This window comes from Piliocolobus tephrosceles, chromosome 1, assembly GCF_002776525.5.
Source record: "Piliocolobus tephrosceles isolate RC106 chromosome 1, ASM277652v3, whole genome shotgun sequence".
Lineage (NCBI taxonomy): Eukaryota > Metazoa > Chordata > Mammalia > Primates > Cercopithecidae > Piliocolobus > Piliocolobus tephrosceles.
This window is the reverse complement of record NC_045434.1, coordinates 62342659-62369471: the sequence shown is the minus strand read 5'-3', so window position 1 is coordinate 62369471 and position 26813 is coordinate 62342659. Positions and strand designations below refer to the sequence as shown.

At 55.5% G+C, this 26813-nt stretch overlaps 1 protein-coding gene across 1 annotated transcript in view; it reads right to left on the bottom strand.

The window, feature by feature from the left end:
• The window catches only part of CDK18 (cyclin dependent kinase 18), a 28250-nt gene extending 1874 nt beyond the window's left edge, over positions 1-26376 (bottom strand). The window contains exons 1-15 of the mRNA XM_023186994.1: positions 26073-26376; positions 7525-7675; positions 7192-7334; positions 6479-6604; positions 5642-5698; positions 4687-4801; positions 4405-4499; positions 4039-4101; positions 2957-3080; positions 2706-2826; positions 1792-1889; positions 1458-1563; positions 1322-1364; positions 529-619; positions 175-252 (exon numbers count right to left, since the gene is read on the bottom strand). Of these exons, the coding sequence (XP_023042762.1) occupies positions 175-252; positions 529-619; positions 1322-1364; positions 1458-1563; positions 1792-1889; positions 2706-2826; positions 2957-3080; positions 4039-4101; positions 4405-4499; positions 4687-4801; positions 5642-5698; positions 6479-6604; positions 7192-7334; positions 7525-7654 (1390 nt within the window). The 5' untranslated portion in view covers positions 7655-7675; positions 26073-26376. The remainder of the gene's footprint in view (positions 1-174; positions 253-528; positions 620-1321; positions 1365-1457; positions 1564-1791; positions 1890-2705; positions 2827-2956; positions 3081-4038; positions 4102-4404; positions 4500-4686; positions 4802-5641; positions 5699-6478; positions 6605-7191; positions 7335-7524; positions 7676-26072) is intronic.
• Between the last annotated feature and the right edge of the window lie 437 nt (positions 26377-26813).

Genomic DNA, 26813 nt, shown 5'->3' with positions numbered 1-26813 from the left:
GGGAAGAGCTGGACGAGGAAGCCTAGGCAGGAGAAACCAACCCTTTCTCTGCTCCCTAAAGACTCCAAAGGGAAGAAAGTGGCGGGGGGACCACGGGAGTCCCCACTGGGGAGGGGTAGCCTGTCCTGGCTTCCACTAACAAGGGAAGGGCTCCAGGAGAACACAAGCCCCTACCTGGCTGCTGGAAGGCCAAGCCTCGGTAGCCTGGGTCCTTCTGGAGCTGGATCTCTTTCAGGGAGAAGATGGAGGCAGCTGGGGGAGAGAAGGACATGATGGGGAGAGAGCTGGGTGGAGCCGGACCAACTGAGCCCTGGAGGCAGCATCTCATTTCCACTGTTTGCCCCCTCAGTTTGTGAGAGCCCCAGCAGGGGAGGCCAGGTGAGAGCCCCAGCAGGGGAGGCCAGGTGCCCAGCGCTGCTCAGCTGGGCCTGGGGCCTCTGGCCTCTTTGTTCTGGTTCTTCTACCCACACTCACCGCCCCCTTTCCTTGGTTCTGGGTGACCCTGCTCCCTGCCCCAACAACACTCACTGTCTTCAAGCTGGTGCACACGCTCTCCCAAAGACCGGAAGTAGGGGTGACTCAGGGCAGCCTCTGCTGACATGCGACTCTTGGATTCATACTGAAAGGCACAAGGTGGGGCTATTGGGCCCTGGCTGGGGGGCTGCAGGGAACCCTCTGGGCAGCAGGACTCCTGTGCTGGTTAGAGCACCAAGGTGGGTGGGGCTTGAGACTAACAGGAGAAGCCCTAGGTCAGCCTCCAGCCCCTACCACAAATCCAACCTCAAGCCATCTCAAGACTCAAGGGAAGGCTCCCTGGTCTCCAGCCACCTGGAAAAACCAGAAATGAAACTTGAGGGCAGTGACCTTCTCTTGGGATAGAAATACAGATGCAAACCAGCTATGATTAGAAGGAGAACATCCGTAATAGGAAGCGTTGTGCCGATAACGACCCTTCATCGTCTGCCTTAGAAGACAGGCACCACACTAAGTGTGTCCCGTCAGCTCAATGTATCCTCACTGCCAGCTTATAAAATAGGAATTAATCCCACTTTGCAGCGGAGGAAACTGAGACATGGAGGAGCTCTGTAACTTGCCCAGAGCTACACAGCTAGTAACGGTTTGGGCTCGCAGTGCAGAGACTCCAGAGGACGTGTATGGAGGCCAGCGCTCCCCTGGGCCTTGGGGTGGAGAGTACAGGGAAGACGTTTCAAAGACGTGTGAGCACACGAGCCACAGAAGTTGGGGCGTAGGCCTAGCATGGGGCACGGGGACTTCGGCTCTTTGGCTGCCTCTCCCTGGGCCCCGCCGGGAGGTCACTCACCGGGAGCAGGCTGCTTAGGAGGTGGATGCCATCCGTATCCAACCTGCAAGGAGAAGGCGCGGACACAGGCTGTGCCTGAGCGGGGGTGGGAGAGCCAGGGCCACAGCAGGAGGGGCGGTGCGGGCGCCGGGGCTACCTGGGCGCGTGGTTGATGAGCGGCTGCGGGAGGTAGCGGGGGAAGCTGTAGGTGCGGAACTCGGAGAAGGCGGTCACGCCGGGCCACGTCTCTTCTGTGGGGGTCCCTGGGGAGACGAGAGAGGGTGGGGAGGGCGTGAGTGAGGCCCAGGGCCAAGGCCGACTTGAAAGGGATGCAACGTAGGAGATGGGAGCAAAGATGGCCGAGGCCACAGGGGGTCCCCGCCCCGGAGAGAACTAGGCGAGCCGCTCCTCCCAGTCCCACTCGGCGCCTGGGCTGGACGGAGTTCCGGCGCCCCCTGGTGGTGAGAGGGACGGAGCAGCGGGAGACTGACCGAGGAGGCGGAAGATGAGGTGCAGCTCCTCTTTGACTGTGGAGCCCGGGAAGAGGGGCCTCCCTGTGGCCATCTCGTAGTGGATGCAGCCCACGCCCCTGCGGGGAGCAAGGGGCAGGGGCGGCATCAGGCAGGGGCGGCCGCCCTTCCTAGGGCTGCTCCACCAGGGCACCAACGACGACCTGCCACAGGTGGCTGCAGGGGTCGTGGCTCTGGCGGCGGAGGGGTGGCCCAGGGCAGTGGAGGCTCCTAGAACTGCCCAGCCCCCACTACAGCCCCTCTCTGGGGGCTTCCCTGGGCTCGGGAAAGCTGCGACCTCTCCCCTTTCGCTCTGTGAGGTTTGGGTCTGTGCAGCCAGCGCCCATGTGGCAATTCTCTCAGCAGTGTTGTCTCAAACTCTCTCCACTGTGTGCCCCACTGGAAGAGAGAAGTACATAAATCCATTCTCCTGGGGAACCTCAGGGCGGAGTCACAGCAGCCATTCATCACCACTGGCGGCTTGGCTTGCAATTTGGGCTGATTTTTCATTTTACACCAAATCATACGCTTGTTCATTTTAACATAAAAATAGTACTTCTCTTTCAAAATTTTCACTGGGACTGATGCTTGGGGAAGATTCATCGTATTTACTATAGGGGCCCTCCTGGACCCTCTGGGTCTCTGGTAACCTCCCACAGGCCCCTGGGGGAGGATTTCAAATGCACAGCCTTGGAGGGTCTATTTAAGCCAGGGAAGCCCTAACCGATTCTATTTCAGACTTCATTTTTTAACATCCAGTTCAGCAGGACGTCACATGGCTTTTAGGCAAAGCAAGTTAGGAAGTTCTTTCGCGAGGCCCTTGGGGCAGCAAAAGAGAGTCTGGAGGTGTGGCCAGGCCTGTCCTCCCCTCCTCCGTCCGCAAAGTACTCACTCACCACATATCAATGGGGGTGGAGTACTCTGTGGATCCCAGCAGCACATCGGGGGGCCTGTACCACAGGGTCACCACCTCATTGGAGTAGGTCTTTGTGGGCACTGACTTGGCCCTGGCCAGTCCTGGGGGCAGACATGTCACTGGACCTCTGTCCACAGGTGCTGTGGGGTTGACTGCTATGCCCTCCCCCACTGCACCCACACCTTGAGGCACCCCAGTGGCATCAGACCCCCACCCTAGCCCCAGCCTCACCGAAGTCGGCCAGCTTCAGCTCCCCCTTCTCGTTGATGAGCAGGTTCTGGGGCTTCAGGTCCCGGTGCAGGATCTTGCGGTGGTGACAGTAGGCGAGGCCCCGGAGCAGCTGGAACATGAAAATCTGGGAGAGGGGGAAGAGAAATGTGAGGTGGAAGGTGGCCCTGAGCCTCTGCTGCAAGGCTGGGACCGGGATGGGGGCAGGGGTTTGGCAGTGAGGTCAGCACAAGCCCCTCATTCTCCTGCCTACCCTGCAGCCCCCATCCTGGGCCCACCCACACCAGGGAGTCCCATCCAGAGGGGAGGACACCAGGGATGCAGAGGAGACAGTGAGTGTAGGGGAGACCAGAGAAGTCTCAGTCAGGGGAACGGGGGTCAGGATGCCTGCCTATGTGGAGACATATGTGCTTGATCCTTTTTTTTTTTTTTTTTTTTTTTTTAGAGACAGCGTTTTACTCTGTCACCCAGGCTGGAATGCAGTGGCATGATCATGGCTCACTGCGGCCTCAACCTCCCGGGTTCAAGTGGTCCTCCTGCCTCAGCCTCTCAAGCAGCTGGGACTATGGGTGCACGCTACTGTGCCAGGCTAATTTTCCAATTTTTAGTAGAAATGAGGTCTTGCCATGTTGCCCAGGCTGGTCTCAAACTCCTGGGTTCAAGCCATCTTCCTGCCCTGGCCTCCCAGTGCTGGGATTATAGGCATGGGCCAACACACCCAGCCTTGATTCTTTAACAAACACCAGGAGAGGTCATTCATAACCCCCAGTTTCTCCAGAAGCCTCCCTGCATTCTGGTAGGTAGCTCACACTCCCATTTGACAGACGGGGAAACTGATGTTCAGAGTTGGGAGTGGATTTTATACCAACAGCTGGACAGTGGCAGAGAGTGTGTGTCTGTTCCTGGGGTAAAGTGCTCAACCCAGTTCCTAGACTCGTTGATGGCACTGCCCTCTCCCTCTTTCCCAGGTGGGAAGGTCTGAGCCACCCCAGCAGCCAGATCCCTGGCGGTGAGAGTGGGTCCCCGCACTGGGCTTCTGAACAGGTGGCTGCCAAGATGGGGGGACCCTGCCCCCGAGGCCTCACCTTGACGTTGTGCATACTCATGAGGTTCCCACAGTGATCCAGATACTGCTTCAGGTCACTGTCCTGGAACACAGAGCGTGGCTCAGTCCTGCCCCATGGCCAGAAGCCCAGACACAGGCTGAGAAGAGGAAGCCCCTCCCTGGGAAGGGCCCACGTCCACTAGTGGGACAGGTCCCTGGCTTGAGCCACCCCTAAGCCTGAGCTCTTGGCCCACTCCTGCAAGGGAGCATCTGAGAACCTGATTCCAGAACAAGGCCTGGTTCGTCCTCATCCCACCTCTCCCACTTCCTCAGCTTCCCACTCCCCTACCCACACCCTGTTTCTACCACAAGAGGCAGAGGCTGCCAGCCCCAGCCCGACTCTCACCAGGTACTCAAACACCAAAGTGAGGGACCGATCTGTGTGGATGAGGTCATGCAGGGTCACAATATTGGCGTGCTTCAGGTTCTTCAGCAGAGACACTGTGGGGAGACAAGCCTGTCTGGGTCCCTAGGACCCCATGTGTCCCCATACCCTCTTTTCTTGGGGTCAGCTCCAGGAGTCCCACTCCAGCAATGACCCTCCACCCCCAGCTCCTACCAGGGCTCAGGCTGGTGAACCCCTCCTCCTGAAGCCCCAGGGGGAGTGTGGGAGCCTAGGATGCTGTACCCTCTCGGATGGCAGTGCAGGGCGCTCCCTCCTCATGCTCCAGCCGGATCTCTTTCAGGGCCACGAGGTTCTCCGTCAGTTTGCTGCGCCCTTTGAAGACTGTGGCATAGGTGCCCTGGGATGGAGGGCCGCAGTGGCCCCAGGCACATTCAGGTGCTGCTGGCCTCTGTCCAGTGTCTCCCCATTTGTGCCTCTGCCTGGGCTATGACTGGGGCCTGAGTGCCCTTCCTCCCTTCACTGACATGCTGTTTCCTCCAAAGCCTACTTCCTCCAGGAAGCATCCCTAATGACCCCCAGCTGGAGTGAATCTGTCCTTCCTCTAAGCCCCAGCACGCCGTGTGCCCCTCTATGATAACACCAGGTTTTTTCTTCCTTATATGATGCTGATGTTTACACAGAGGTCACCTCTTGGGCTCCTGGAGGGAAAGGGCTGTGTGTTCCCCTCTCTATAAACCTTCACCCACCCCAGGCCTCTGCACAGTGACGACAGAAATACTTAAGTGATATAGCACTTCCTGTGTGCCAGGCATCGTCCGCGTGCTGTACATAACCTGTCCAATCCTCGCAATAACCCTATGTGATAGGACAGTTACTATCTCATTGGACAGAGGAAGAAACTGAGGCACACAGAGAGGTCATGTAACTCACCAAAGGTCACAGAGCTAGTAAATGGTGGAGGTAGGTTTTGAACCCAGGCAAGAAGGACTTGAAGAAAAAAAAAAAAGACTGGATTCTGCCCAGGGCCATGGCTACTCTATCCTCACGCCCTCCTTCAGGATCTGAGCCCACTTCAACCCCTGCCAAAGGCTAGGCCAGAGTGCACAGCCAAGACTGTGCACGTCTATGGGGCAGGGTCCATGAGAGGGCCAACCAGAGAGGGCCGACCAGGGAGGTCTGCCCCTCCTCCAAGCCACCCTGCCTGGCTATTTGGAGAAGACCAAAGCCAGCGACTTACCTCTCCCAGTTTGTCCAGTTTCACGTATGTTTCCAGTTTCCCAAAGCCAATGTCTGACTGAGAGGGAGAGACACAGAATGCCATGAGCTTGAAGCCCTTAGCAGCTCCAGAGACATGACACCTCCCCCAAATCCAGCCTCTGGGAGGGAAGGGATGAGACCCCATGGTGGAAGGGGCTCATTTTCCCTTTATCCCTGTGATAAAGGACAGAGCTCATGGAAGTGTGAGTTTCTTCCTCCCAGGACCGCCAAGAGTGTGGAGCCCAGGGCTGTGGCACCTGGGATTGTTGCACATCTTGGCTACCTGTGTCTCCGACTGAGACCACAAGCTCCTCCAGAGCGAATGCTGCCTTTTCCCCCATTTTACCTTGAGTGTCCAGTTCAGAACCCACCTACCTGATGGTGTGTCTCATCAGCACACTTCTAGCTCAGGTGTATCCAACCCTTAACAAGACGGATTCCCGGACCCCCTAGCCGGAGAGGCTGATTCTATAGGTGTCTGGAGGGGTCCTAGAGTCTGTGTTTTGTAAGATGTCCCAAACAGCTCTGATAGGCAGCTAGGACTGGAAGGCACATGCCAACTGGCCTATTGATCTTAACCATGTGGAGATCGTGGGACCTGGTGTAGGCTTAGAGTCCCATTCTAGCCCAAGTGGGACTCATCTAGGAAATGGATGATGTAGGACGATCTAGTTGAATGCACTCAAGCCAGCAGGTGGCGCCAGAGGCCCAGGAATCTTCCTGGAAACACCATATAGGCCTCAGCTGAGACTGATACGCCTGTGCTGGGGAGGGCATATTACCCTGCCTGGTGTCCTCTGACCCTCTTGGGACTCACCAGGGAGGCCCGGCGGGACATGCGGCTGGGCGGCTTGGGCAGATCTGGGCTCTCCATCTGTAGCTTCTGTAGGAATTCCTGGGGCAGGCGGATATCCATGGGCAGAGAGAGCCTCTTGCTGACGTCCTGTGGTGACAGGGATGAGATGGGGACACCACTGTTGGCTTCAGGGTAGCTAGGGCTGTGGGGCCCCAGACTCTCACTCTGGACCTAGCGTTCCCTGCAGAACAACCATTCAGAGCCCAATCACAGGCTGTGACCCCAAGCTCACAGCTGCTCCCAGTGTGTGCTCAAGGCATACACATGAACACCCGGGGCTGCTGTGTGACCTTAGCACAACCAGGTCACTCTCGGCCTCTCTGGGCCACAGTATCACCATCTGTGCAACATGAATCTCATGCCCTTACAGGCACCGATTCTGTAAGTATATTTTTTCGTATATTTGGGCCTATGTGTGTGGATCAAATAGTCAAATTCAGGAATGTTCTAAGTACTTGGCATAGATTAACCCATTTAATCCATGATGACCATTTTAAAGACAAAGAGACCATGGTGCACAGAGGTTGAGTAACTTGCTCAAAGTCACAGAGCTAATGAATGGCAGAGCTGGAATTTGAACTCACAAAGTCTGGCTGTAAGGCAGCTGCCCTCCTGTGCACACCCCTGTGCATGCATCCTGCCACCTTCCGGGGCAGAGCTCCAGAGGCCCTCACCTCCATGGAGAAGCGGCGTTGGTTCCGCCGCCGCTGGAACTGCATGCCAGGGGACAACTGCCCCGGCTCCTCCCCGCTGTCCGTTGGGGAGAAGGTACTGCACTCCTGCGGGGGGTCTCTGCCAAGAGGACCGAGCTGCAAGTCTAAGAGGGACAGGCATCAGCTCCCCTCCCTGCCTCTCTGCCCTGAGGGAGAGGAGGGTAGCTCCCCCCTCCCCCAGCCCTGTGCTCCTCTCCTAAGGCCAGTGGGGAAGGGGTGGGCAGGGAGGGAAAGGAGGTGCCTGGGGAGTGTCTGGTAGGTGGGAGAGGTGCTGGGTGGACCCAGACCTCTCACCCTCGTTCCGCCGGTTGTGGAGCTGGTTGAATTGCTCTGTGAATTCAGCCAAGGACTCTTCGATGGTCTCAGTGCGGGGCACTGACAGGGAGAAACGGCGCTTAAAGTTCTTCATCTTGTTCATGATCATGAGGGACCGGGCAGCCAGGTCCTGAGATGGGAGGTGTGAGAAGAGCAGGTGAAATGAACAAGGCAACCAGTCTGGGTCTCCACCCACTGGGAATTCAGCTCTCTCTTTCCATCAAGTTCTGTCGACCTGTATGCCGCCATCACTGGGAGCCAGGGTTGTGTCTTCTCCAAAGTTTGACCCCCCTGAGGGTGGGTGTTCACCCTCTTCTTCCCAGTTACCCTCTTCCTCCCAGCAACTCTCAGCACTGCCCCCATCTCCCACCAACAACCCACCCGGCCACACCCCGTGCAGTTCTCTATGGACCACTTAGTCCAGCAAAGTACTGGTCATAATAGCAGGCATGATATGCAAAGAGGATCCTGAAGGTCCCCCAGACCTGAGCCTTTTAGCTGCTAGAGGTCTAGAGAGTTCTGGGGGAAGGGTTGGGGTGGCAGGCAGGGTGCCAGAACCGGGCAGTCGTTGGGCCAGGAGAACTTTACCAACTTGTGTCCAAGGGCTTGAATGTGTCAACAGCCAGTAAATCTTACTGACCAAGGCCCATAAACTGAATGTCAGCTTGGCCAACACCCTTGGGACATGATTAGGTTCAAACCTCATTTCACCTCTGATACTGACACATGAAGGTCCCTGCTCTGGCACACCCCAGGAGGCAAGAGGGGAAAAGGAGGAGGGAACGGAAGAGTGCATCAGAGCTGGCCAGCTGCATCTCCTCTCCAGCTGAAATATGGGAGGTCAAGAGCAGTGGAAGGTCTCAGGGCAAACACAGAAGCTTGCCAGAAATACAAGTCGAGCCCTAGGGAAGATGAGGCCTGATCTCTGCTGGCCTCTTCCCATGCCAGAGCCCTCCAAGCAGGCAGGGTATCCCCTACCGAGAACGCCACGGACGAGCAGTGTGAGCTTTCTGCCCACCCCTACGGCCCTGTCCCCAACCATGAAAGCTTTCTTCTTCAGGCTCTCCAGCTCCTCGTGCCCTCTGGCCTTAGGGGAGGAGCACAGGGCTGGGGGAGGGGGCTACCCTCCTTTCCCTCAGGGCAGAGAGGCAGGGAGGGGAGCTGATGTCTGTCCTTCTTAGACTTGCAGCTCGGTCCTCTTGGCAGAGACACCCCCATAGAGGACGCCCTGCTGGCTACCCAATGAGACCTATGCAACTGCTTCTTCCTGCAGACCCTCCTTTCTCCCTCCTGCCCTGAAAACCCAGAGCAGCACTGTCCCACCTCCCCTCCACTTCCCTTCATGGTTTCCTACACGCTCAGTGCAGCCCCCCGTCATCCTGCTCTGCACACACTGCCCTTGAGGCCTCACAAGGGCTTCTGCCCATGCCAGCAAGAAGGCACCACGGGGTGAGCCCTGTGATGGGCCGCACTGCACCTGCTCCCAGCTGTTACCCATGCACCAGGCACAGCCCACTCCTGGAGGATGCTCAGCCCTGCCACTGGCCAGCACCTGGTTGCCAAGGCAACCAGGCCTTTCCCGAATCCTCCTGGTTTAAGGGATTATGGGTCAGTAACATGTTGGCTTTGCTTAATGATCACATCCTTCTGTCCTCAGCCAGCCTGGAAAGGGTCCTCTGTCTGGCAGCGCATGCTCCTGGCTGCCCCTAAACACAGCTCAGTGGTGGCCCTCCAGTCGCCCTGATCCCAGCCGAGATTCACGGCTGGGTATGAACAGGCTCTCCATTTCTTCAGCGGGCTGGCATCTCTCAGAGTGGAGGCTTTGGGTCTGCAGTGCTAGGAAGGTCCATCTCTGTCAGTGGGCCCTGAAGTCTCACTCAGTTCCACTCAACAAACGAACTGGCCAGGCATGGTGGCTCATGCCTATAATCCCAGCACTTTGGGAGGCTGAGGCAGGTGGACCACTTGAGGTCAGGAGTTTGAGACCAGCCTGGCCAACATGGCGAAACTCTGTCTCTACTAAAAATACAAAAAAAATTACAAAAAAAAAATACAAAAAAAAAAAACCCAAAAAAATTAGTGGGGCGTGGTGGCATGTGCCTGTGATCCCAGTTACTTGAGAGGCTGAGGTAGGAGAATCGCTTAAACTCTGGAGGTGGAGGTTGCAGTGAGTGGAGATTGCGCCATTGCACTCCAGCCTGGACGACAGAGCAAGACTCTGTCTCAAAAAATAAACAAACAAACAAAAAAAAACTGAACACCTAATATGCACCGGCATTGTGCCAGGCATGAGGGTTTCAGAGGCAAGTAAAGGGTGGTCCCTATTCTCAAGGAACTCAGGGGCTGGTGATGCCTCCTTTGATGAGAAGGTAGCTGAAAGCGCTTCCTCTTTGGCTTCCTTGGCAAAGCCCACCAGCCTTGGACTTTTCTGTCTCCCCATCCCTAAACTCCTTCCTGTCAGTCATCTTCAGCTGCTCCTCCATGGCTCTGTGCAATGTCTCAGGTCTGCTGTCTGCAGGACTCTTGCAGACAGGAAGCTTCCAGAGGGCAGCTACCAAGCCTCACACTTGTGTATAGCATCCAGGCCACTGGAGGCTTCGTGATGGTGGGAGGAGGTATGGGTCCTAGTGAAAAGAGGGACCCAGACACTCCTACCTGGTGACTGCCATTTCCAAGTAAGATAGGAGAGTGGAGATGGCCCCCTGTACAGATCAATTATTTTCTTTTTCTTTTTTTTTTTGAGACAGAGTATCACTCTGTCACCCAAGCTGGAGTGCAGTGGCATGATCTTGGCTCACTGCAACCTTCCAGGCTCAAGCAATTCTCGTGCCTCAGCCTCCCAAGTAGCTGGGATTACAGGCCTGCACCACCACGCCCAGCTAATTTTTGTGTTTTCAGTAGAGACAGGGTTTCGCCATGTTGGCCAGGCTGGTCTTGAACTCCTGACCTCAAGTGATCTGCCTGCCTCGGCCTCCCAAAGTGCTAGGATTACAGGCATGAGCCACTGCACTCAGCCAACTATTTTCAAAGATAGCTGAGCATTAGAATCACCAGGGAGCATTGTAAAAAAATTCAGATTCCTAGGTCTTACCCTGAGATTCTGGAACTGAGGTTCTGAGAATGGTGTCTGGGAAAATGCATTTGAAAAGACATCTCCAATGATGTACGCCTGGAGCTGTGACCAGGAAACATCTAAGGTCCAGGTCAGAGACAGTTATCTGCCCAGGCTTCTAGACTACCCTCCTGTGCTGAGGCAGGGGATCCTCAGAGCAGGGGAGGGAAGCAGGAGGCCCCCCACAGGAGAGGAAGTCTCTCTGTCCTGGAAGCTGGCGCATCTGCACGGCACCAACCGATGTCCCCGTGCTTTGTCATGGTTGTTCTCTGGGGGTGGGGAGAGGCGGCCACTTGGCTCCCTGAGGTCTGAGCTCTGCCAGGAGGGAGACCAGCCACACCCCCTTCTAAAAACAGGGCTTCCCCATAAAACCGTCCTGCAGTCCGGGATTTATGGGATGGCCTGTTGGATTTGCGGCTCAGGAATCTACAAGTAGCAGCCATAAATCTCACACCCTTGCTCTTGATTGTAGGCTGAGGAGAAGGGAGCTCATTAAAAGCCTCCGGGAAGGAGGCCCCCCATTTCTGCAAGACAAAGGAGATTCAGCCCTGAGTCACACCTGCTCTCCCCAAGGTTCAGTGAGGAGCAGGGAGCCACCAGCCTGTGCCTGGGGTGGGGTGAACGGCAGGGAGACGGAGGGAGGGTGAGGCCAGAGGCAGCTGACTGGAGCAAGAATGTGGGGCCACGCAGTGCAGGCGATGGAGACCAGCTGTTCTCCGCCCGCAGGAGAGGAGCCCGAGAGGAAGTGCCTGTCAGTAGAAGGAGGGATGGAGGTCAGATGTAGGATGGACTTCCTGATGGAGGGATGAAGGTCAGATGTAGGATGGACCTCCTGATGGAGGGATGGAGGTCAGATGAAGGATGGACTCCCTGATGGTGACAGGGGAGCAGGCGGTGGGGGTGGTGACCACAGCAGAGTGGATGTCTCTCTCTGCTGGGGACAATCGGGGCATTGAACCCAGCAGGGTCTTGGGTGTGACAGGGCAGACTGGGCAGTGAATAGTCTGTTGTTCCCTAGGTCAAGACACAAGATGCCTCTGTCATTTTTCCCTAGGGAGAGTCAGCTCCTCAGATTTGGGGGTTGAGGGGGAAGGGAGACAGGAAAAAGGCCTGTCACCTTAGTGCTGTCTGCCCCTCACCCCCAAGTGGGGACAGAAGGACTCAGTATGACCAGCCTGAGGCCAGCCCAGGGCCAGGCACAGCACAGCCTTTGTCCCCAGGCCAAGGAGCCATCTGGGGCTGTCCCCGTGCAACTGGTGCCAGGGGAAGAGGGCAATGGGCATCCAGGGATGCTGGCCTGGCAGTGGGGGTGGGGGAAGTAGAAGGAGCAGAGTCCCACTGAGGAGCTGCAGGGTGCGCAGGCAGACCCCAGCCAGCCTCCCCTCCCACTTCCCTGCCCAGGTAAGTCATAAAGCTCTCAGCCCGCTCCAGTTGCTTCCTTCCAGGGACACAGCAGCCGGCCCAGAACTTCCTGCTGGTGCCAGAGCCATGAGTGGCACAGAAGGAGGAAGGAGGAGCCAGGCTGGGAGGAAAGCCAGCACTTGCCAGAGGCCACTGTGCACCCAGTGAGCAGGGCTGGCCTCCCAGAATGTTAGCAGGGGAAGATGCTCACACACCCTCCATCCCCATCCCTTGCCCAGTGAAGATGCTGAGGCTCCAAGAGGGGAAATGACTTGCTCGAGATCACACAGCAGTTTCCTGGTTGTTGCGAAGTGCACAAACGTGACCATATTGCTCCTTTCTTCTCCTGCCTGGAGCCCTCCCCGCCCTTGCCCCTTCCCTGTGGCCTAGGCTTGACTGTTTTCTCCCACTCTGAATTGCATGCCAAACAAACCTAAACTCTGGTGCTACCACTAGCAGGCTGTGGAATCGCAGTAACATTATAAAACCCCTCTCACTCCTGGCTCCAATCATTCATTCAACAATTACTGAACACCTGCTGCATGCCAGGCACTGTTGCAGACCCTGAGAATCCACAGATGAATGAAACAGATATTAATTCCTTTCCTAATACCTTCCATCAGGGGCAGGGAGGTGCAGACAATACACAGAACGAATACACAGTATGATGGATGGTGACAAGTGAAATGATGGGAGTTCATGCAGGAAAGAGGGAAGGTGTGGGAAGTGCAGTTGCAAGTTTAAGCAGGGTGGTCAGGAAGGCCTCTCCGAGAAGCAGGTGACATCTCAGGAGAAATCCAGAGTAGGTGTAAGGTGAGGGGGTCAGTCATGCAGGGTCTGGGAGAAGCAGGTCAGCAAGGGAACAGCAGGGGCAAAGGTCCTGAGGCAGAAGTGAGTCTGGTTCACTGCAGGATGATGATGTAGCTGGAGAGGATGCTGGATGGGAGCGCGGAGCAGCTGTATTGGGCCTTGAGGGGTAAGGAGGGTTTGATCAGATGACTGACATGATCTCACTGAGGCTTTAACACGCTGCTGTGTTGAGAACAGACAAGGGGAGCAATGGGAGAGCAGGGAGCCTGGGCAGGAGGCTGCTGCTGAGGCCCAGGGGAGAGAGCTTGGTAGTGGCTGGGACCAGTGTGGAGCAGTGGAGGTGGTGAGAAGTGGCTGGATTCAGGCTATATTTTGAAGGTGGAGCCAAAGAGCTTTGCAGATGGATTGCATGTTGTGGGTGAGAAAAGAGTCAAGCATGACTCTGCAGGGTTTTGGCCAAGCAGCTGGAGTGGAGGGATGGAACAGTCACTGGAGGAGACAAGGCATTCTGGGAGTAGTGGTTTCAGTGGGAAGACCAGGAGTTGGATGTTGAGCAGGTGACATTTTCAATGTCCAGTGGTATCTTGGTGGACATGCTGGGTGAGCCAACACAACACACCGCTGGCACAGGGAAGATGTCCAGCAAAGCTTGGCTCTCATCTCTCAAGTTCCTGCCCAGACAAAAAGAGTCCTCATATAAACTTCATCAAACATCCATGCAGACTTCCTTACTGAAAAGTGCTTTCGGATTCCAGGATAGAAGAGGGCCAGGAGACAGGGAGCAGGATCATCTCTTGGTAGATGTGAGGGGGAGAAGGGCCAGGGAGGCAGGGTCCCCCCTCCTTAGACAACTGCAGGGCCACTCAGGGTGGGGCCCGTGCAAGGCAGGGAACCCCGGCTCCTGGCAGACAATCTCCATCTTCTATCTTAGGAGGAAAGAAAGCTCCACAGAGCAGGCCCGGCCAGCTCCAGGGCCCCAGTGTCCAGACAGGGCAGATTCCCAGCCCACTGACTGCTGGGACAACCTGTCCCAGGCCCCAGACCTAACACCTGCCCTGGGGCTGGACCCCTGAGAGACCTTGACCCAGAGACCATGGAGGTGGAGAAGGAGGTTGGTGGAGCATCCTGGGAATCTGGGATGCTGTAGACTGGAGAGTGGGAAAGCCAGCTTCACTTCTTAAGCTCCTGGGGCCAGGACTGGAGTCTCCTCTCAGCAAACCTCTTCAAGATGCCTCTTTGCCCTCCTCTTGAACAAAGCCCCAATTCCCCAGCCTGCACCTAAAGGCTCTTCGAGATCTGGGGCCCCTTCCTCTCTGGCTTTGCCCCTCCTCATTGCCCCCTGCATGCTGTACAAGTCCCTGGGGCCTTCAGGAGCTTCCCGGAACTCACCCCACACCCCCAGGACCACCAGGTGCCCCTCCTTCAGTGGGGCATGACTTTTTACCTGTCTCCCTCACCTGGAGCACATTGGTCTCTATGCCTGGTGCTGCTGGCATACAGCAGGCACGTGTCTGCTTTACCGGCACATATAGAGCATCTGCTGTGTTCCAGGCACATGTTAGATGCATCCCCAAGTCCCTCTTTTTGTTTTGTTTGCTTTTCTTTTCAATCTTGGTCTCTGTGGGCCCAGGGGAAGGGGTTGGGGGATGTAACTTGCGGCTGCCCACTATCTGAAGCCCAGAGGGTCTGCCCCTCAGTCACGAAGGCTGACCACCAGCCAGGATCCCTATGACACCCTGTGTCCCAGTCCCTGCCCCTGCTTCGGTCACTCAGCCACTTTGGGCCTTGGATGAATTTCAAAGAACTAGAGGCCATGGCTGACCAAGTTTGCAGTCGTCATGAGCTAGGACCTCAGAGACCTCATAGGGAGGCCTCCTCCCAGGGAGAACTGTGCCTGCTGGGAGCCTGCAGATACCATCTCTTCCTTCATCCTCCAGCTGACCCTGTTCTGCACAGCTGGAGGCCTTAGTTTCCAAGAGCCTGGGACAAACCTCAGGGGAAGCCAGTCACCGCTTAGGTGACCGCCTGGAGCTGTGGCGGCATCAGCAGCAGAAGCCTTGGGGCCTCCTCACAACCTTGCCCTGCCCCAGCCTGGATAAGAGAGGTTGCAGGCCTGAAATCTTCAGGGTGGTCAGAAATGAGCATAGCCAGGCCTGCAGTCACCCTGCCAATGAACAGATGCTCTGGACAGTCCCGGAGCTCCAGGAGGATTCCCACAGTCTGTTTGGAATGCAGGAAGTAGGCAGGGAAGGCCTTCCGGGAGCAATTTGGGCAAACCTGTTGGATGTCTGCTCAGGAGGCAAAGTCGGGATCAGGGTCACCTCTGCTCCAGACAAATGCACTGTTGTCTCCTAGAGTCTCACTCCAACCAGAAATGCCCTGCAGTGAGGAACACACGGTGTCTAGCCCTGCTCTCCAAAATTCTCTGCAGTTTGGGGTCATGGAAGAAACACCACTTAGTAGCTGTGACCTGAGAAGACACCCTATGCCTCAGTTTCCTTGCTGCTAACTGAGAATAATACTTGGCCTCCAATCCAACCACCATAAGCGTCCTAGACTTAACTTTTTCAACTGCTTTCTGATGGTGTCGCTTGCCCATTTAAAATCCTTCGCCGGGCGCGGTGGCTCAAGCCTGTAATCCCAGCACTTTGGGAGGCCGAGACGGGCGGATCACGAGGTCAGGAGATCGAGACCATCCTGGCTAACACGGTGAAACCTCGTCTCTACTAAAAAATACAAAAAACTAGCCGGGTGAGGTGGCGGGCACCTGTAGTCCCAGCTACTCGGGAGGCCGAGGCAGGAGAATTGTTTGAACCTGGGAGGCGGAGCTTGCAGTGAGCTGAGATGGCACCGCTGCACTCCAGCCTGGGCGACAGAGTGAGACTCCGTCTCAAAAAAAAAAGGAAAAAAAAATCCTTCAAAGTGGCTGGGGCGGTGGCTCACGCCTGTAACCCCAGCACTTTGGGAGGTCGAGGCGGGCAGATCACCTGAGGTAGGGAGTTCAAGACCAACCTGGCCAATATGGTGAAACCCTGTCTCTACTAAAAATACAAAAATCAGCTGGGCATGGAGTTGCATGCCTGTAATCCCAGCTACTTGGGAGGCTGAAGCAGGAGTATCGCTGGAACCCAGGAGGCGGAGTTTGCAGTGAGCTGAGATGGCACTACTGCACTCCAGCCTGGGTGTTGCAGCGAGACTCCATCTCAAAAAAAAAAAAAAAAAAATCCTTCAAAGCTAACACTGCCTTCAGGAAAAAGCCCAAACTCCAGAGGCTGGCAGACCAGGCCTTTGTATTTGGATCCCTGTCTTCTTGAGTCTCAGCTGTCACCCCTCCCCAAAGGGTCTGGTTTTATCAGATATACCTGGCATTCCCAGAGCAAACTCCACTCACACCCCACGGCTTTGCAATCATTTGGCCTGGGATGCCCTTCCTCAATTTTCCCCTTGGTAAAACCACTCCCAAACTCAACTCACGGGTCACTTCCCCTGGGAGGCTGTGCATGACCACACCTTCTTCCTCTAGGTAGAGTGAGATCCTTCCTCCTTGTCCCTTCCAGAGCAGCCAGCACACACTCATAACTGCACTGTGAGATCCTTCAGGACAAGAACAGGGCCTTAACATTTTTGCTTCCCTGGTGCCTTACACAGAGTAAGGAGTCCACCAGGTACTCAGCATTTGTGGAACGCATGAACAAGTGACTGAATGAGGCCATCGAGCCACTGTTTCATGACGACTTGCTGAAGTCTCTTTCCTCTACAGATATAGACACATGAGATCCCTCAAGGACAAACACCGTATCTTAGCCACCTTTAAGATCCAGGACACACTGCCATGTGCAATAAATGTTGGTGCCTTTCCTTCCCCTTTCAGGCAGGCCAGGGACCTGTTTCTAGATGTATCTTCTCATCAGGCCAGCTCCTGTCCTAGTTGAGACTTGAGCATGAACGGGGAGGGCCTGGCCCTGTCCTCTTTCTGGGCACACTAGAGCAAGCCTGGACTGTCTAATCACCCAGCCCCAGACTCCCCAGGACATGCTTCCTCCTCAGTTCTCTTGGGTCTCAGAGGGAACAGGAATACAGGGATTGGTACCCAAGCAGATGGAGGGGGGACTAGGGAGAGACCAACAACGTGCTACTCATCCTGCCATGGGGACCTCTGCATCTCCTCTAGCCTGAAACTCCACCGTCCCCAGCCAGGTGATGGTCCTTATTCTGTGCTCCCACGGCTTTCTGACGTCCCAAGGCAGGGCACTTGGCTCCCTGTCCTGTAACTGTTTACTTGTCATTTTCCTAGTTTGCCTGTGAGCTTTTTAAGGGCAAGCACTATGGCGTGACTTGTCACTGCACCCCCAGAGCCTGACCCAAGGCCTAAGACAGAGTGAGCCCTCAAATGACTAGCAAATGATATGTGAAAGCTGGACTCTAGGCCTCAGCTGAAACCTGACCCTCCTCCTCTAGCCAGCATGTGGCCGGACAGCAGTGGGAGATGGGCTGGGGCAGTGGGGGCAGTGTCCTGCCCAGCAATTACTCCCCCCCGTGAGGTCTGTGGAGGTTTTGGGGTTGGAGGCGCCATCCTACATTGAGGAGTGGACTGGAATGAGAAAAACCCGAATGAGAAGTTCCTCCTGCAACATGCATTGAGCTAGGGCCTCCAGAGCTGTGGGGATGGGGTTTGGAGGGGCCTGTGGCCCTCTTCCTGGCTCTGTCACTCAGGGAAGATTCTCAGAGCCTTGCAGGGCAGGTGCACTACTCAGGCTCAGATGTTGGCCTTGACTCCTACAGATGACCCTTCCTGACCCCACACGACCTCGCGTCTAGCCCCTCTGTGTGGCTCCACTGCTGCTCTCTGGCTTCCTGAGGCTCAAGGAATAGAGGTATATTGCATCTTCTGGTATTTTCCTTTTGACCCTTTTTGGGGGCCCAGCTAAAGCTGGTCTGCACTCTCTGAGGAGGCTCAGGATGTCCAAGTGATAAGATGGGACAAGGAGCCCTTCCGTCAGTTCTGGTCCTGGGCGTACAGAACATCCCAGATCAGAGACTAGAGCAAGGGGCAAGGGGCCAGGATAGGCCTGGCCTCCATCTCCCACATCCTCCTGCCTCCAGAGAAAGCCCGCCTTACTCTCCCAGCCAGAGGAGCCCTCTCTGCTCCTTTTAGCAGCCCTCTTTAAAGACCCTTGAGGAAGGTCCTTCCCCCACTGTCTTGTGTTTCTGAGATCCCAAAGTCTGGAACCTTTCCTTAGGTCTTCCTTAAAACCCAGAGGAAACAGCTTCTGTTTCCTCTCCACTTGCTCTGGCACAGAAACTGACGCCTACCATCTTTTATACAATAAACTGGAGAAGAAATGAAGAGTGTCAAATCCACCCACCCAATAGCCCTCTCTCAGCCAGACATCCCGTGTCCAGCTCTCCTGCTGGCCTGTCCTGGGACCTTCAGTCCTGTCTCTGGGTTTCTCTCCATGCCCAACTTTGGCAACAGAGCTGCAGGGGCCTTTGAGCCTGGCATCCCTGGGGACCTCTCAGTCTCATGAGGAGGGAGGGAATGGGGAGGATTTCCCAGCATCTCTAAACCGTATTCCTATTTATACTCCACCCCCACCAGGCTGGCCCACGCCACCCAGTGCCCACATTCTGACAGGAACCCCTGGCTGGTCATCTCCAACCTTCCTCATTCCAATCTGAGAGACTGGCTTTAAAAAACAGCTTCATGTCACCGCCAAGAACTCCACTGGGCTCCTCTGACCAGCTCCCAGTTTCTGGTCACTTGGATTGCCCCGCGTCTCCCTCCCACCAGGCTGGGCCCAGGAGGCCTCCTTGGCCTGCATGGCCTCCCCCAGGCCTCTGAACATCTCATAGTTGTTCAATTGTTCTCTAAATGTCCTTTATCAGTGTCACTCACTCACCAGGGTTCAGCCCCCTCAAAGTCACTCACTCATTTCACAAGCACCTGCTCAGCACCAGGCACTGTCCTGGGCCCTGGGTCGCGGATTCCACTCCCTTGGCAGCCTGGGTCTCCTCCTGCTTCTTCCTTCCTCCTGGGTCTGGTGGACTCACTTCCTCTACCTGTCTGTTGAATGTCAACACTCCCACAATTCCCTCTTTGGCCCTCTGCTCTTCCCCTCTGGGCATGCTTCCTGGGTGACCTCATCCCCTCCCGAAGTGGAAACCACCACCCGCGTGCTGATGACTCCAGATCTGTAGCCGTGGCCCCACCAAGCCCCTCAGCTCCAGATGCTTGGGTCCAGCTGCCTGCTGGGCACCCTGCCTGGGTGTCCCCCAAGAGTTCAGTTTGAGATGTGTATGTGTGTGTGTGTGTATGTGTATGTGTTTTCTTTTGGAGACGGAATCACCCAGGCTGGAGTGCAGTGGCGCGATCTTGGCTCACTGCAACTTCTGCCTTCTGGGTTCAAGCAATTCTCCTGCCTCAGCTTCCCGAATAGCTGGGACTACAGGCGGATGACACCACACCCAGCTAATTTTTTGTATTTCAGTAGAGACGGGGTTTCACCATATTACCCAGGCTGGTCTCGAACTCCTAAGCTCAGGTAATCTGCCCGTCTTGGCATCCCAAAGTGCTAGGACTATAGATGTGAGCCACCACACCTGGCCGAGATGTTTTTTAAAGTGAAGAGGACAGATGTGTACAGTTTGTAAAAGCTGTACGTATGCAGGATATACACATGTGTCACAGGCATGCACATATAAACACAGCACACTGATAACCCAGAAGGCGGTAAGTCAAAACACCAGCAGTAGTTATTCCTGGGTGGTAGAATTATGGGTGATTTTAATGTCTTCTTTTTGCTTATCTGCATCTTCTAATATTTCCATAATGAACATTTATTGCTTACACAGGAAGAAAAGAGCAACACTTATTTTTAAATGAAAAGGAAGTACTTTTAGATTGAGATCCTGGAGCAGTTTAGTGCAAAGTCTGGAGAGAGCTATGATTATCTTGAGCAGGGGTCAGCAAACCGTTTCTGGAAGAGGCCAGACAGCCACTATTTTAGGCTTTGTGGGCCATCATCTCTGTTGCAACTCTGCAACTCTGCCTTTGTAGCACAAAAGCACCCACGGGCAAGATGTAAATGAATGAATTTGGCCTCGCACCAGTAAAACTTTACTATGAACACTAACATTTGAATTTTACAAAATTTTTAAGGGTCACAAAACTTTATTTTCTTCTTTTGACTTTTTGTCGACCACTTAAAAATGTAAAAATCATTCTTAGCTCATGGGCCATACAAAAACAGGCAGGACTCGGCCAAGAGCTATGGTTTGCCAACCCCTGGCCTTGAGCATCCCGTGCCTATGTAGTGTTTGAATCCAGCATCCATTTCTTTGCAAGGTACTTCTTCTCCTCCTAGTTGACAGGGCTGAGGCATTCCAGGATTTCCTTGCCCATCTGAGCACGGCAGGGACCAGGTACCCAGATGTCAGCTGGGGGAAGCCCCTGGCTCTACAGTTTGGAGGAACAGGAGGCTGAGCCCCTCTTGGGGCCCCAGCACACAGCTCGCCTCGTTAGCAGCACTGGCAAAAGTCGGAGACTCAGACCAGCAGCCTGGGAAGGGGCTTTGGAAATCCCCTGGTCTGCGCCCTGCTTCAGGCAAAGAAGACAAGACTCAGAAAGGTGAGCAATCTGCCGGAGGCCACTGAGGGTGATGGGGCAGAGCTGGGACCACACTGTGGGCTTCTGACTTTGTACAGGGTTGGAAGGGACTGCATGGGTCTGCGTAGAGATGGCACTCTCTTTACTGGGTACCACAGTCAAGAAAGTCACAGCCTCCCCAAGGGCCACCTTCCTTGGGGAAGGAGCCATGCCAGGTTTGGCATCCACACAGAACACGGCGCCCAGGCCAGCCACAGCAGGGGATGCTGCCAGCTGGGCTCCATGGCAAGATCAGGGAGGGGCTCTGTGACCCCTTTCCTGGGCTCATCCCATGCTGCGGGCAGAGTTGGGAGCCAGCACTGCTTCTGTCAAGAGTGATGCCCTCTAGCATAACACCTACCGCCCACCTGCTTCTAGGCAGGGGGTCCTGCCAGGATGTGGGATGGACAGCCCTGTCCCCTCCTGGGCTGGTCACCCCACATCCTGGGGTGCTGGATGGCTGGGGCCAGAGAAGAGAAGAAGGTCTGGTTCCTGAGAAGACTCCCCAGGCAGAAAAGGGCAGGCTTCTTTAGGAAGCAAGTTGTGAGGGCAGTGATCATTCCGGAGCTCTGTCTGAATTTCCCTCAATAATGATAAGATGGGGAACAGTGTTCAGAGTGAGGGAGGGTAGACTTTTTTTTTTTTTTTTTGAGACAGTCTCACTCTGTCACCCAGACTGGAGTGCAGTGGTGCCATCTTGGCTGACTGCAACCTCTGCCTCCCCTGGTTCAAGCGATTCTCGTGCCTCAGCCTCTGGAGTAGCTGGGATTACAGGCGCCTGCCACCACGCCTGGCTAATTTTTGTATTTTTAGTAGAGATGGGGTTTCACCATGTGGGCCAGGTTGGTCTTGAACTCCTGACCTCAGATAATCCACCCACCTCAGCCTCCCAAATTTCTGGGATTACAGGTGTGAGCCTCCATACCTGGCCAGAAACATTTTAAGAATAGAGTTCTCTTCCCATTTTGGGGGCCGAGTCCTGATGTTTGCAGGGACCCTGACTTCAGAAAAAATATCAAGTGGGGCCAAAGGCACTGAGAACTACCAAATGTAGCCCACTAACTCTGCCACCACCCCTCGATAATGACATCAGGTAAAGCAAAGAGCTACTGGGTGGACATTATCTCACTGGAGTCCTCGTAAGCACATGAGATAACAGTATTATCCTCCCATTTTATAAAAGAGGAAACTGAACCCTGGATGAGCAAATTACTTAACCTAAGGCAACCAGTTACTGAGTGGAGGAGGTAGAATTTGAACTGACCCCAAAGTCCATAACTGCCTCCACCCATGGTGGACAGGAGACATACACTCAACATGTAAATAATCATGAGTGCATCGGCCAGCCATTATTGGGTCATCTTGTCTACCCCGACCCCACCATTTCTAGGGAAGACTTTTATTTAATGGTGGGGTAGGGAGGCTCAGAGGCTGGGATCATTATCAAGAGTTTCAGGAAAGAGGATCTCATCATAGTCCTTTCAAAAGTTCTGGCCCATGTCTCCCAGAGCAAGGTGTCCAGTCTCTCCAGGGTTACTCATGCTGTCAGGGAGCTTTGCTTCAAGACCCGTTTTTTTGTTTTTTTTTGTTTTTTTTTTTCTGTTTTTTTTCGCCCAGGCTGGAGTGCAGTGGTGCGATCTTGGCTCACTGCAACCTCCGCCTCCTGGGTTCAAGCAATCCTCCTACCTCAGTCTCCCGAGTAGCTGGGATTACAGGCACATGTCACCATGCCCAGTTAATTGTTGTATTTTTAGGAGAAACAGGGTTTCACCATGTTGGCCAGGCTGGTCTCGAACTCCTGGCCTCAAGTGATCTGCCTGCCTTGACCTCCCAAAGTCCTGGGATTACAGGCGTGAACCACCACACCCAGCCTAAGACGCTTTTCAAATTTTTTTTTTGTGACAAGTTCTCATTCTGTTGCCCAGGCTGGAATGCAGTGATGCAGTCATGGATCACTGCAGCCTCAATCTCCTAGGCTCAAGCGATTCTCTCCTCTCAGCCTCCCGAGTAGCTGGGACTACAGGCATGTGCCACCACACCTGGCTAATTTTTGTATTTTTCTGTAGGGATGGGGTTTTGCCATGTTGCCCAGTCTGGTTTCGAACTCTTGGGCTGGAGCAATCCACCCACCTCCCTTTTCAGTTTAAAACCAAACCTCACACTTGCCTCACTACCCCTCCTCCTCTGCAGATGTAGCTGTGGAGATTCTAGGAGCAGATGGGCTCTCTTTCAGACAGGAGGTCTGGCGGAGATGCGCCCACGGCTTTTCCTCTTCCGGACTTGCTGCCGATCCTCTGGCCAGCTCCAGCCAGGCCCAGCTACCAGCTCTGTAGTGTTCCTGGGTCCCAGACCGTCGGCCTGAGCTATTGTGAGCCCAGCCTGTGTGTGCATGTGCATGCACGTGTGTGTGTATAAGCAGCTGTGGGAGCCAGGACAAGATTAACCTTGGTCTGCTCCCACCCCTTGAATGTGGGAAAGTGCCCACTCAGCAGGGAATGCCTGGAGGGCAAAGGTGAAAAGTCCAGGGAAGGGGACGGAAGGGGTTATGGTGGGACACAGGGCTGAGGAAGAGAAATGTGCCTTATTCCCAAAGGTGGCCTAATCAGGTGGGCCTGGAACCAGGCTAGCCACTCACTTTGAACAACAGAGCAGAACAGGGACTGCAATTAATTAAGTACCAGAGGAGGGTCCTCCTACCTCAGGGGAAGAAGGCGCTGCCAGAGGCCCCTCAGAGCAGGAGGCTGCTGCCTCTCCAGCTCCCAGTGCCTGTCTCATTCATACCTGCTAGAAGGTAGGGCCCCCACGGCACAGATTCCTGGCCGCTCCTGGAAGATTTCCATCCAACCCATCGCCCTACCACCACCACCATTCTTACACAGAGCCCTCCTCCCTAACCTAGAAGAGCAGTAAAGATTCTGTCTAACTAAGGGCTTGGCCTGATGGGGCTGGGAAAATCTACCTTGGTCTTTAGACTAGCCCTGGTACAATCACTAGGAAATTCCCTTTCCAAACAAGCACCACCAACCACTATAGCTACCGGTTATTTAGTCTCTGCTACATACCAGGCACTGTGCATTATTTCATTTAAATCTTATAACAGCCCTCTCTGTTATGATCCTCATTTTACAGATGAGGGAACAGATGCTGGGAGAAGTTCATGAGTGTGCTAGTGAAGGGAAGGTCACATAGCTACTATATGCTGGAGCTGGATTCCACCAAGGCCAGAGGTTTGCCCTCCCCTTTAGGTCTCCAGCTCAGTTAGAGAAGCACAGAAGGAATCAGAGGACAAGTAGATGGAGATGCTGGACAAAAGTCCCAATAGGGTGATCCCAAAAAGTAGAGGCTTGGTTAGGGTAGGAACTGGGAAGAGTCAAGCTGGGCTCTGCCCTACAGTGTGGGACGCATTCCCCTGAGTGCAGGACAGCCCAAGTAGGCAGAGGACAGAGTGCGGGTCTGTAGAGGAAGCAAATGCACCCTGAAAGGCAGCTCCATGTCCTCTAGACCCGAGTGGGGGTTTGCAGGGCTGGCAGCCTGATCCCACGAGATCTCAGAACAAGAACCTACTTGCTCCTCAGATCTAGTGCCTTCTCTCCTGTGCCCCATGAAGAAGGCTGGCTCTGCCTAGTGCAGGACAGACAGATGGGAGCCTCAATACTTGGAGCACCACCCCCATTCTTCCTTCTCCTGAGGACTGATGCAGATCAGAGAACTCCAGAGTGGGCCGCAACCTCCCCATAATGGGGCAGGGGTTGACAGCAGAGGTTTGGGGTCAGAAGGAAGTGGGCTGGATCCCACCTCTGTGTGACCTTGGAAAAGCTGGTCTCAGAGACTCAGTTTCTTCACCTGTAAAATGGGGATGATGACAATACCTAATTCATTAAGTTGTGACACACTGCTTGGCACACAGTAGATATTCAACAAATGGTGGCCACTAAGGCTTGTCTACTCTGCCTCTGGCACACCCGATAAGTTTGGGAAGAACTTCTTCTGGCACGCGTGGAGAGCTTCTTCCATTCTCCTGGCAGGGTATGGGGAGAGTCCCGGAGACCCAGTGGGGAGAGTCCCGGGAACCGAATGGTCAGGTATACCCCAGATTAAGGATGGGGCAGGTCAGCCCCACAGGCTCCTCAGCTGCACAGGAGGTGGCTGGGACAGGGTAACCCGAGATAGTAGCTTTGCTGTGGCAAGGTGACCCTCTCTCTGGAACACCTTCAAGATGCAAACTCAGACCTGGAGCCAGTGTCGCCCTGTACTCCACCGACCCTCAGCACCCTCAGCACCATTTTCTCAGGCCCCTCCCAAGGCCAGGCTAAAGGCAGGGGATCTCTGAGGACGTGCCAGTCTACCAGGCGCTCCAGGCATCCTCTCAGGACAGTGTCCAGGAATGTGCCGCGTGCCCATGCCCGGGTGGGGAATGCCATGCGAACATGCCAAAGCTCACTGGGTGCTGACACAGGAGGGGCAAGCCGGTGGTGTTAGTGAGTCACAGGGCCCAGGCCACAGTTGGGTAACTGCTGAGGGCTGGGCTGGGGTGGGGAGGAAGGGGAGACAGTAGCAAACAGTGCAGAAGAGGTTCCAGGGCCTCCCACTCCCACAGTGTCAATCCTCCCACCCCGACTGCCAGGAGGTGCCCAGAGAGAAGGAAGAGAGGCGGCGCTGGTGCCTAAGAGGGCGCTGACCCTGCAGCACAGAAAACCCCTCAGTGTCTCCGTAGCCCAACTCCCACCCAGCACAAGGTCTGCAGACACCTTCAGGGAATCCCCGCCCCCAACAGGGCGAAAACGGAGGCCTCCAGTCCGGACCTGATTTTGGATTTCAGATTCCTGATGGTCTCCCCCAACTACAGCAGAATCCTCAAGGCACATCTCCTTAGCCCAACAGGTCACCGCCCACTAGTCCCCCCTCCCCCCGCCCCCGCCTCTTTTCCCACTGCTGCATTAACCCTCTGGCGCCTGCCGATGAGGGGTGGAGGGGGGCACTGCCCCTTTGGTCTTCCGGGGTGGAATGAGAGAAGAGGCAGCATTCCCCAGACCCCTGCCTCCCCCAGAACTGGGACCTGCAGGGCTTCACATGTCCCTCCACGTTCTTCCCAGGGCTCCGGCCTCCCACTCCCTGCCTGCCGCTCTGGAAAGTTCACCAGAGCCCAGGAAGCCCTTCCAGGCGGCGATGTGGCCCCACACTCTCGGGTCCTCTGGTCTCTGGAGACTCCTGACCCTTGCCCTTCCCAGAATGAAGGGAGCTTAGAAAGCGCCTGGTTCGGGACTGGGTGGAAAACTTTGCTTTGTAGGGTTCTGACGGGAGCCCAGGGGCCAAAGTGATCCCAGATGGAGACTCCCTGAGGGGGCGCAGGGTCTTAGATTGCAAAATAGCCCTCCCTCTCCAGCACCTGGAACTTAGGAGTGGTCTTTCCAGGGTGCCCCCCACCCCTCAACACACAACACAATATCACACAGATCACACCTCGTGATCTCTGCTCTCCTCTCCCGCTCCAGTATTTCCCTCCAACCTCTCGCCCCAGGGCAAAAGCAAAACTGCGCCTTTAAGAGCCGTTCCGCTTACCTTTGCTCCGTACACCCGGCGCCGCGGTGCCCCCTCCTCCGACCTCCCCTTCCTCGCCGGCGCACCGCCCGCGGGACTCACCGCGCGTGTCCTGGGGGCCGCGGTGCGCCCGCTCCCTCCCGCGACGGCAGGGGTGCCGCCGGGTTGGGTGCCGTGCCCTGCGCCCTGCTGGGGTCCCCGCCCGGGCACGGGGCAGCTTCCCCTGCTCCGGAAAGGTGAGCAGTTCCCCAGAGAAGCTGCAACCTGAGCTGGCGGAGGAGGAGGTAGAAGGGGAGGGGAAGGGAGGGAGTGGAGGAAGGTGGGGAAGAGGAGGGAGGAGGAGGAGGAGGAGGAAGGAAAATGCCCGGCCCCCGCCAGAGTTTTTCACATGTACAAGTTGACTCCGCCCCCGGCCCTCCCGCCCTGCCCACAGCCGCTACCAATCCCCAGGGCTCCCTCTGCCCGGGTGCCCACCCCTTTCTCCCACTCTGGGAACCAGGGTCCAAGTGCCTCTTCCTGTTTCGTTTCTAAAGCCGGCCCTGAGAGCCTTGGCTAGGGGATGAGGCTTTCTGGAGTGGATCACCCCAGGACACCAAGGCGCCAGGGGTACACTGAGAGTGCCTGCCTATCTCTAAAGCAGTGTTCCTACCTCTTCTAGGTACCTCCCAGTACCTAGCGCCCTAGGAACGAATGTGCATGGACAAATTTTGGTGGTCATTTTCTTGACAATAGTAGCCCTCGGGCTCCCCTTCTACTCTATCC